This window comes from Vigna radiata, unplaced genomic scaffold (assembly GCF_000741045.1).
Source record: "Vigna radiata var. radiata cultivar VC1973A unplaced genomic scaffold, Vradiata_ver6 scaffold_238, whole genome shotgun sequence".
In the NCBI taxonomy this organism is placed as follows: domain Eukaryota; kingdom Viridiplantae; phylum Streptophyta; class Magnoliopsida; order Fabales; family Fabaceae; genus Vigna; species Vigna radiata.
Window position 1 is genome coordinate 522,878 of NW_014543126.1, and position 11,988 is coordinate 534,865.

The following is an 11,988-nucleotide window of genomic DNA, read 5'->3' on the forward strand; positions in this document are numbered from 1 at the left end:
TGTGCTTTGGAAGGAGGCTAGAGGTCTTTGGACTCTCTAGCCAATGACTTTCAAAAGAGAATTAATTCTGGATTTCAGAAATCTAATTCTCATTTAGCTCAAAAGTAATTACAAGATGTGTTAGCATGCCTATATATAGGTCTAGATGTACCACATGCCTAACACAATACAAGGTACATATAAGAAAGTCTACACTAAAGACATTGGGCTTGGGCCCCGCATATCATCCCCTCCCTCTTGGAAAGGATTTGTCCTCAAATATGATGGTTCGCCTGAGGACTTATTGTTGTAATCTCCATGGTAGTTCCTCCTGGATCAAATATTAATCTGCAATAAGCATCAAACATATCTCTAATTAGTTTTATTTGACCCAATAAGATGTATAAAGAAAGATGTTTAGAAGAAGGTTTCCTAACTTTGAAATTTTCAAGTTTATGACTAGAAAGAAACCTTACTCCATTTGAAAATACATTTTTGTCTTGAATTAGTGATAACTTGAAGATATCTCTAACTCAAGTTTTTGATTGCCATGTGTTAAAGATTGCAACTTTTGAAAAGGTTTAATGGCAAATTCTTGGAAAGAAAAGGTAGAATTAAAGCATTCAATAACAATTGGAAAGTGAAAAGATAGAAAACCTCCCCTTAAAAATTTGTGTTCTATTGTAAGAGTAGAGGATGTTGCCCTCCATTGTTCTTTCTTCTTTTCTTCCATGTCTTTCTTTTCAAGTTCTTCCTTCTCTTTCTTTTGTAGTCTCTCTTCCTGCTCTCTTTTNTCTTCCTCTTCTTTTTTCTCTCTTTCTTCTTCTCTTCTCACTAGTTCTCTTCTCACTCTTTCTTCTTCTTCTCTTTTCACTAGTTCTCTTCTCACTCTTTCTTCCTCTTCTTTTCTCTCTTGTTTTCTCTTTCTCTCTTTGTCTTTGTCTTTCTTCTTCTCGTTTTCTCTCTTTTCTTCTCTCTTGTCTCTCTATTCTTTCTTGTAATTGCCTATGTTCTCTCTCAAATCTCCTTTTACTTCCCTCATTCAAGAACTTCATGAGTTTTTCTCTAAACTCTATTTCCCTACGATTGAATCCACTTAATTTTTCAATGAATGACTTGCCTTCTCTAATAAACTCTCTCATATGTTCTAAGTTACTTTGAATATTTGGAGGCATAAACTTTCTTCTCATGCACGATCTCAATTCATACCAATTTTCAATGGTGGATTTTCTACCTTGATGAACCCAATATTGCCTTTCATCCCACCACTCTAGTGCATGCTTTTCTAATCTAGAGAGGTATAAACTAAGAACTCGAGATTCACGCTCTCTACAAAGAACAATTGTACTATAAGACTCAAGTTCACTTTGCTTAAGAAGATCAGGATGCATTTGATTAATTTCTTTTTCCCAAACTAGGTATGTTAAAACATTTGTATCTTTACCAAAGAAGGGAATTTTTCTAGCTTTAGTACACAAATCATCCCTGATGTATGAACTAGACATCCTAGATGAATAACAAGACATTTTTTTTTGAAAAACAAAGTGCAAAACTCAAAAGAAACAAACAATGAAAACGGACTCTAAGACCCCTAATACGTTCGGACTTTAATGTGACAAAGGTCACACCTACACGTGAAAATCAAACACATGCAAAGACAATCAAATTCTACTCCTATGTCTAGCTATGCTAAAATTAAAGAACAAACAAGAAAAGTTGCCAAGATTTCAAAGAGCACCAAGGACTCTTCCAAACTTGGACTTTTATAATGGCCCTTTTACAAACAGAAAAGCTAAGACTAACATTAGCAGTTGGGCTGCAAGCCCATCAAATACAAAGAAAATGAAAATAATACAAATGAAACTATCCTACTGCTCTGGTCTTAGTTCCACTCTGCGGAAACATCTCACGTGCACCATTATTGCTTTTTCACAACTTCAAGCTTCTACCTTTGTCCAATCAAAATGTTGCTGCTGCTTGTCTTTTGGATTCACTCTGCAATGCACAAATGCACAAAGCTGGATCATCAAATTGTTAACTAAACATCTTAGAAGAGGAAATTTACGCAGAAATGAGTCCTCCCTTTTTTCTCGGCTTTCTACACTTGATGCTGCTAAAAGAACTCTTTTTGCTCTCAAAGTACAGTCTGCAATCAAATATTCACACTCAATTTAGCAGAGCAACCATCAATGTTATCAATTTCAAGCTAAGACAGAAACAATTAAACAATCCAAAGGTAAGAAAACTAAGCAACTCCCCTCATTAAATGGTTGGTCTGGCTTGCTCCAAGCTCTAAACTGAAGTATCGTTGCTGTGGTATACTCAAGAATATTATTGATACAGGAAAGCCTCGAAGAAGGTTGGCCGAGAGGCGATATGGACCTCCTCGAAGCTTCTCCGACGAGAAGACGTAGCAGAATGATGAAGGAGTTCTAAATCGAGAGCTAGGCGGAGACGAACACAAGAAACCCTAGATCTAGTTCTAGACGGTAGGAAAACCCTAGGTCGGTGAGGATTCACTAAACCGGCCGATTAATCGATGGAAATGCTATTTTGATCGGAGGAAAAGGACTAGTTAGGTGCAAAAGTGGTTTCAATCGGTTAGATGGCAGGGAAAGGACGAATCGTTCGGTCANTGTGCTTTGGAAGGAGGCTAGAGGTCTTTGGACTCTCTAGCCAATGACTTTCAAGAGAGAATTAATTCTGGATTTCAGAAATCTAATTCTCATTTAGCTCAAAAGTAATTACAAGATGTGTTAGCATGCCTATATATAGGTCTAAATGTACCACATGCCTAACACAATACAAGGTACATAAAAGAAAGTCTACATTAAAGACATTGGGCTTGGGCCCCGCGTATCAATTATCTATTTAGGAGACTAACCTGAACTCTGAACCGTGAACTGTACTATGTGAACTGTGAACAATATTATCTATTTAAGAGACTAATGATAGGTTCCTGAATTGGGAACCTAATTGCAACCCTCACTTTCACTCCAAGAAACACAGAAAGAATGGGAAAACTGAATGTTATTCACAGAANAATGATAGGTTCCTGAATTGGGAACCTAATTGCAACCCTCACTTTCACTCCAAGAAACACAGAAAGAATGGGAAAACTGAATGTTATTCACAGAAGAATGTCTGTACAGATAGAACACAAAGGCATAACCCTCTTCAACAGGTAAGTACCCGTTAACAACCAAACAATCAACCCCCCTCAGTATCTGCCTTCTATTTATTTATACACCCCAACCCAACTGTTCTAACTGATAAAACAGTTAAACGGTTACAGTTAGTTCCCCCTAATCAGTTCCCCTTCTTTCTTCTGTCATAAACCAACCATCTCCTATTATCCCTATCAATACCCGCTCCTTGAACTCCAACCTTATCCCCAAGGTTGAAATCGGGATACTGTTCCCGTATCGTGATTTCATTCTCCTAGGTAGCCCTTTCTTGTCCTCCTTCTTGCCACTCAACTAGTAGTTGTAGTACACTTTCCCCTCCTTCCTGCAGCTGCCTTCTTCCCAAAATGTTTACGGGCCAGAATGAAGGTCCTTCGGCCTGCAGGTCCTGTGGTAAGTCCCTCTCCACCCTTTTTTCTCCTATCGCCTTCTTCACTTGTGAAACATGGAAGAAGACAGGATGAATTCTAGCTGTCTCCGGTAGCTGTAACTTACATGCATTCTTTCCCACCTTCTGAACCACCAGAAACGGTCCAAAGTATCTAGTTGCTAGCTTTGGATGGAGCCTGGTTGGCATTGATGTTTGTCTATGAGGCTGTATCTTCAGGTACACCCAATCCCCCACTTCCACGTTCACAGCCTTTCTCCTTTTATTAGCTTGCCTTACCATAAGATCCTGTGCCCTTTCCAGATGAAACTTTAATTGTTTCAGGGCTTCATCCCTGGTTAGGAGCTCTTGACTCACTGCCTCCACCAAAGATTCTCCATGAATGAACCTATGCAAAGAGGGAGGCGCCCTCCCATACACGGCTTCAAATGGGGTGCACCTTATTGCTCCTTGGTAGCTCGTGTTGTACCAATTTTCGGCCCATGACAACACGGTCATCCACCCCTTTGCTGCTCCGAACAGAATCACCTAAGATACCCCTCCAAAACACGATTTAGCACCTCCGTTTGACTGTCCGTCTTAGGGTGGTAGGCGGTACTCATCTTTAGCTGCGTACCCTGCCCTTTAAACAGTTCCTTCCAAAATATACTCAGGAACAACGGATCCTGGTCAGATACTATAGATTGTGGTATCCCATGCAACCTCACAATTTCTCTTATGAAAATTTCAGCCACTATTTTCGCTAAATATGGGTGCTTGAGTGGTAAGAAGTGTGCGTATTTGCTCAAGCGATCCACCACCACCAATACTGCGTCATACCCCTGGGACTTAGGCAAGCGAACTATAAAATCCATACTCAACTCCTCCCATATGGCATTCGGCACTGGCAAGGGCTGTAGTAATCCTTGACGAGAAGATGTTAAGTACTTGTGTTGTTGGCACACCAGACACTTAGCCACAAACTCCGTTACATCCTTCTTCATCCCGGCCCAGTACAATGATTGTGCGATACGCTTGTAAGTCCTGTACACTCCCGAGTGGCCCCCCGTTTGTGTCACATGAAATTCGGCTAACAACTTTGGAATCCATTTGGACTTAGCCGACAACACCAATCTGCCTTTGTGGTGGAGCCTTTCATGTTCTAAAGTGTAAGCGGGATGGGTGTTGGGATCTCTCCTTACGTCGTTCATCACCTTCTGCAAAAACTCATTCACCTCTACTTCCTGCATTATTTCTCCAACATCTTGCCAAAAAGGCCGTGCTACTACACTCAGCTCCTTCTCCCCTTCATCTTCTCCTTCAAACTGCCTTGAAAGAGCATCTGCAGCCTTATTCGCAGTTCCTGTCATAAACAATTTCAAAGTCGTATCCCAAAAGCTTAGCTATCCAGTCCTGCTGGTTTTGGGTGGTGATACGCTGTTCCAGCAGATGATGAAGACTCTTCTGGTCCGTATGAACTACAAAACGCTGCCCCACAAGATAAGGCCTCCAATGTTGTAACGCTAACACCAAAGCCATCATCTCCTTCTCGTAGATGGACTTGCTCAACTTTCCTTCGGACAACGCCTTGCTGAAGTAGGCTATCGGGTTTCTTCCTTGCATCAACACGACCCCCACGCCACTTCCCGACGCATCACATTCTATGTGGAAAGGTTGTGTGAAGTCGGGCAAAGATAATACTGGCACTGTCGTCATCTTTCTCTTCAAATGCACCCACGCCTCCTCGGCCTTTTCATTCCACGAGAATCCCCCTTTCTTCATCAATTCCGTCAAGGGTCTGGCGATCTTGCCATAATCCCGGACGAACCTCCGATAGTACCTCGTTAACCCTAGAAATCCCCTCAAACTTTTCACTGTTTTCGGACGCTCCCATTCCACCACTGCCTTGATCTTTTCGTCGTCCATCTCTACCCCTCTACTGGAGACGATGTGCCCCAAGTACTTAACTTGGGTCTGCCCAAATTCACATTTCCCCTTGTTCGCAACCCACTTGTCTCGTTGCAGAATCGTGAGCACACATTTAACATGTTCAAGATGTTCCTCCCACGTGCGACTGTATACCAGAATGTCGTCAAAGAATACGAGAACATACCTGCGCAGATAGGGCTGAAACAATGCGTTCATTGCAGTTTGAAAGGTTGTCGGCGCGTTCGTAAGCCCGAAAGGCATGACGACGAACTCGTAGTGCCCCTGATGAGTACGAAATGTTGTTTTCTCCACGTCCCGTTCACTCATACAGATTTGATGATAACCCGCTTTTAGGTCGACTTTCGAAAAGGAAGACGCCCCCTTCAGCTCGTCCAACAACTCCTCGATCACCGGAATTGGAAACTTGTCCGGCACCGTCGCTCGGTTGAGTGCTCGGTAGTCGATGCAAAACCGCCAGTTGTCGTCCTTCTTCTTTACTAAGATCACTGGACTTGAGTAGGGGCTGTGGCTCGGTCGGATCACCCCCGTCTGTAGCATTTTTGCGATTTGGTGCTTTATCTCAGCTTTGATGGCATGCGGATACTGGTATGGCAGGACATTAACTGGATCGACCCCCTCTTTAAGTTATATGTGGTGTTCGACCTCTCGGTTAGGTGGCAGTGTCTTTGCTTCAGAGAACACCACGTCATAATTCTCCAGAAGACTCTCCATCTCTCTTTTCTGTTTTTCAGTGAGGCCCACGTTCTTCAGTTTATTTTGTTGGGCCTCCATTGAGCCCAAATCCCAAACCACATAACAAGTCTCAGTTCGATCCATTTTCATGAGCGCCCTGGGGCCCAACACTCTGCGTTCCAACGTGGGGTCACCCCTCACCGTCACCTCTCTTCCTCCCTCCTTATACATCATCTTCAACTTTCCCCAGCCCACCATTACTTCTCCCAGCCTCTGCAACCACTCCACCCCCAGAATTATTTCAACTCCCCCAAGTTCAAACAAGTAAAATCTTTCAATCAGCTGAGCTTCCCCAAGCTCCAACTTTACTCCCTCACAACACCCGCTAATTCTTTTCTTTTGACCGTCTCTAAGACTCACCATATAAGGTTGCGTCTTGGTCACCTTCATCCGCAGTTCCTCCACCACCCGCCGATCAATGAAGTTGTGGCTCGCGCCACTATCAATTAAAACTAACACCTCTCTGTGCCCGATGTGGCCTCGTAACTTCATTGTTTTGGGTGTCGTCAGCCCGCCGGCGGACAGTGCCTCGCAAGGTTCGTCTCCGTCACCTCGTCGCCTTCGGTCTCTTCCTCTTCCTCTACCACAATTAGCATTTTGAGACCCCTCTCTGGACAACGATGGCCGGGGCCGAAGGGTCTGCCGCACCTGAAACAACGAACCTCTTCCCTCCGTTTAAGATACTCCGAGTAAGGTAGGTTGCGAACATTCCGATCACCTCCGCTACCGGTAGCCACCCCCTTATTCCGCCCTTGGGTCCTATCTTCATTAACCAACCCAACGCTTTCCGTCGTTCCCCCTCGTACCGTTGACTCTTGATTCGGTTCAACTCGCGTCACCGAACCTGACGCCTTGCCCCAAGAATTTTGATTCTTGGATACCCACCCTCCTCCGGTCTTCGTGCACAATTTCTCCACATCCCTCGCCACTCGCATGGTCGTCATCAAATCCGGTGGGGCATGTGGCCGGACATGATCGCCCACCTCCTCCCTTAGTCCGGACAGGAAATACCCCATGATCTGCTCCTCTGGTATCTGGGTCGTCTGACCCACCAAAACTTCAAAATCACGTATGTACTCCTCCACCGGTCCTGACTGTCGTATGGTTGACAGCCTCTCGTACACTGCCCTCATGTTCCTCCTCCAAATCGGATACCTAGAGCCCTCTTCAACCCATCCCAAGAAAGGTTCTTGGTTTTCTCTTGCCAGAATCGGAACCAGCTTCCGGCGTAGCCATCCATACTGATAAAGGCCAGTTCCAATTTCTCCTCCTCCGCCACCTTCTGTACTTCGAAAAACTTTTCTGCTCTGCCTATCCAAACCCAAGGTTCGCCCCCCTCAAAGACTGGTAATTCGACTCGCTTCCTCCATTGTATCAAACGCCCTCGGTTATCGCCTCCACCTCTTCCACCTTCACTGTTGGGGCCACCGACGACTCACTCTCCCCCTATCGCTTCCCGTGGTGATTGTGGTTACGTTCTTCAAGCGCCTTCAAGATTGCTTGGACGTCCTGTCGTATCGCCGTCGTCTCCTGTCGCAACACCCCCGTCTCCTTTCGCAACGCCCCCGTATCAGCTTTCGTCTCGGCGATTGCCACTTCGACCGCCTCTAAGTGCCCTTCTACTACCACCATTCTTCCCTCCATTTCCACGCGTGAAACACTCTGATTGGGGATCCGGCAGGTCGGACCAAATGATAGGTTCCTGAATTGGGAACCTAATTGCAACCCTCACTTTCACTCCAAGAAACACAGAAAGAATGGGAAAACTGAATGTTATTAACAGAAGAATGTCTGTACAGATAGAACACAGAGGCATAACCCTCTTCAACAGGTAAGTACCCGTTAACAACTAAACAATCAACCCCCTCAGTATCTGCCTTCTATTTATTTATACACCCCAACCCAACTGTTCTAACTGATAAAACAGTTAAACGGTTACAGTTAATTCCCCCTAATCAGTTCCCCTTCTTTCTTCTCTCATAAACCAACCATCTCCTATTATCCCTATCAATTAACCTGAACTGTGAATGATATAGGATATCCACCGAATGGATTGCGGATAAATACTACCAAATAGTCGGTGGGTCCCAAGCGGTCGGTGTGGTTTGTGGTTAAAGACCACCGAACATTTATAGATATAGATTTGTCTCTGTAATCTAGTTTTCTGCTATATAAACCATCACATACTGTAAAATAGGGCATAAGTGAATACAATCAGAATTTTCCTAATCTCTCACCTCAATTCTCTTGTGTTCGAAATTCTTTCTTCTTACTGGATTCCCTACTCCTCTCCTCTGGTTCTGTTCGAGACTGTGTCTTCCTAAAGAACCATAACAATTGGTATCAGAAGGTAACCTTCCACCCATGTCATTCCAATGGCTGCCAACACCCGTTCTGTGCGTGAAGATTTTGAACAATTCAAAGACTCAATGGAGACTCGTTTCTTGGAGTTGGGAACATCGTTGGAAGCTCGCTTCATGCAAATTGGTGCATCGTTGAAGAACAACCTTGAAGAAATCATGGGTAACCGCGAAACGCATAATCTCTCCAATAACGGTAACCCTTCTCGACCGTATTCTTGCAGTATTAGGTTGGCTAGGATAGATTTTCCTCACTTCAACGGGGATGGGGTAAAACAATGGCTAATTCAATGTGAAACTTTCTTTTCGGTGGATGGCACACCGGATGATTACAAGGTCCGTTTGGCAGTTATTTATTTCGAAGGAAAAGCTCTACAATGGCACAGTGCATATGTCAAGAACATCGGATTATTCAACCTTCCTTCTTGGGAATCTTACACCAAGATCTTGATTGATAGATTTGGGGAGGTTTGTGAAGATCCTATGGTTGATTTGATGAAGTTGCGTCAAAAGAACTCTGTTCAAGATTACCATGACGCTTTTGATCGGATAGTATCGCAAGTGGAACTTTTAGAGACCAATCAATTAAGTTGCTTTCTGGGTGGATTGAAGCAAGACGTGCAAATGATGGTTCGGATGTTTCAACCTACTTCTGTAAGGAAAGCCTTCTCGCTAGCCAAAATGTATGAATCTGTTAACAACACCAGTTCACAAGCAAAGTCATTCCCCAGACAATTCAAACCACCTTTGTTGCCTAATCCCACCCAGCGAGTGGAAGACCCTCAGCCAAGACCAACCTCAAGAAATCTTACTCCTGCTTTTATGAATGAAAGGAGGGCTAAAGGCTTATGTTATTTTTGCGATGAGCCGTTCACACCTGCCCATAGTTTAACCCACAAAAAACTCCAGATTCATGTCATGGAATTGGAGGATGACACAGTTTCAGATGAAGACACAACAAACTCGGTTGAAACGGAGGGTAACAGGGAAGAAGAACCATTGATTTCAGTTAATGCTCTGACAGGGGTTGCTAATTTCAAAACTATGAGAGTTACTGGTCTTTGCCGAAAGAAACCTCTGCATATCCTCATCGATAGTGGGAGTACTCATAATTTCTTGGATATTCATATAGCCAAGAAACTGGGATGCAGAATCGGGAACATGGACCCTTTGAGTGTTACAGTGGCAGACGGTGCTAAGGTTCATATTAACACGATGGTTAAAAATTTTTCTTGGATATTACATAATGCATCTTTCAAATCGAATATGTTGTTGTTACNGTTAGGATGTTGTGACATGGTTCTCGGTATAGAATGGTTGATTACTTTAGGGGATATCACGTGGAACTTTGAAAAGTTAACCATGGAATTTGTGGTGCAAGGGAGAAGACTGGTGTTAAGGGGTACACCAAATCCGAACCTCAAAACCATTAGGAAACAAAGGGTATCTAATACGCTTGCATCAAGAGTCCACATATCAATGATACAATTGTGTGATAAGGGTGAAGGTACTTTATTACATTCATTATCAACTCACGCTGAACCCAGCAATATTCCTGATAGCATTGAGAAGTTACTGCTGGATTTTGAAGACGTGTTTCACGAACCAACCACACTTCCACCTAAGAGAGCTGACCATGATCACCGCATTCCTTTGGTTCAAGGCACAAACCCAGTGAATAAACGACCCTATCGATATGCTAAACAGCAAAAAGACATCATTGATGGTCTCATACAACAATACTTACAAACTGGAATTATTCGAAACAACTGCAGTTCATATTCCAGTCCAGTGGTATTGGTTGGGAAAAAAGATGGAGGATGGCGTCTATGCATAGATTACAGGGAATTAAATAAGAGGACAGTCAAAAACAGGTTCCCTATTCCATTAGTTGACGATTTATTGGATGAATTACATGGCTCAAAATTCTTTTCGAAGCTAGATTTACGTTCTGGGTATAATCAAGTCCGAATGGTGGAGGAAGATATACACAAAACAACCTTCAAAACACACTCAGGACACTATGAATATTTAGTGATGCCCTTTGGACTAACCAATGCGCCTGCTACTTTTCAAGGACTCATGAATGGAATATTCCAAGAATCCTTAAGAAAGTTTGTGCTCATATTTTTTGATGATATTTTAGTTTACAGCACATCCATGGAAAATCATTTGGTTCATTTACATAAAGTTCTATCAACATTAAGGACCCATTCCCTATTTGCTAAGAAATCCAAGTGTTACTTTGGAGTGACAAGAGTAGAATATTTGGGACACTTCATTTCTGCAGAGGGGGTGGCTACGGATCCAGCAAAGATAGCTGTTGTACAACAATGGCCATTACCACAATCTGTGAAGCAGCTAAGAGGATTCTTGGGTTTGGCGGGCTATTATAGAAGATTTGTCTACAATTATAGCACTATAGCTAGACCCTTACATGATATGCTCAAGAAAGAGGGATTTAAATGGTCGAAAGAGGCTAAGGATGCTTTTCACAAATTGAAAACCCAGCTAAGTAACACTCCTGTCTTGGCTTTGCCAAATTTCTCCAAAGAATTTATTTTAGAAGTTGATGCGTCTGGGCAGGGAGTGGGAGCTGTATTAATGCAAGACCAACACCCTATAGCCTACATTAGTATGAGCTTTAACTCTCAACAAATAGCCTTGTCGACGTATGAAAAGGAACTGTTAGGAGTTGTGTTTGTCGTACAGAAGTGGCGGCACTACTTGCTTCCTAAAAGGTTCACTATTCGAACAGATCATCAAAGCCTTAAGTACATCTTAGATCAAAGGCTCACCACCGCTTTTCAGCAAAAATGGCTTGTCAAGTTAATGGAATTTGATTTCAACATTGATTACAAGCAAGGACATGAGAATATAGCGGCGGATGCTTTATCTAGAATCGAATGTGCTACTCTCTTTATCCATCAACCTACCTTTGAATTACTAAAATCTATAAAAGACACTTGGCAAACAGATATTGATTTGAAAAGAATCATCACCGAGTTACAAGTGAACAACAACACCCATAAACAATTTTCATGGCAGAAGGAAGAGTTGAGAAGGAAAGGGAAATTGGTTGTGGGAAAGGATCAAAAATTAAGACAACAACTTATGGAATGGTTCCATGCCAGTACTTGTGGAGGGCATTCAGGAATAGATTCTACACTTTATAGGGCAAAATATGTAGTATATTAGAAGGGTATGACAAAGGACATCAAGAGATTTGTGCAATTATGTCAAGTTTGCCAAAGGAACAAATATGATACGGCAGCCTCACTTGGATTGTTGCAACCATTACCGGTCCCCGACCATGTCTAGCAACATATTACTATGGATTTCATAGAAGGGCTGCCTAACTCTTTTGGCAAAGAAGTGATTTTTGTGGTGGTAGACAGATTAAGCAAAGCTGCCC

At 43.0% G+C, this 11,988-nt stretch overlaps 1 protein-coding gene across 1 annotated transcript; it reads left to right on the forward strand.

Moving 5' to 3' along the window:
- Positions 1 to 8,588: 8,588 nt before the first annotated feature.
- LOC106753216 lies at positions 8,589 to 11,771 on the forward strand. Its single transcript, XM_014635008.1, has one exon. It carries the CDS (start codon positions 8,589 to 8,591, stop codon positions 11,769 to 11,771), a length of 3,183 nt encoding a protein of 1,060 aa, XP_014490494.1.
- Positions 11,772 to 11,988: the final 217 nt, after the last annotated feature.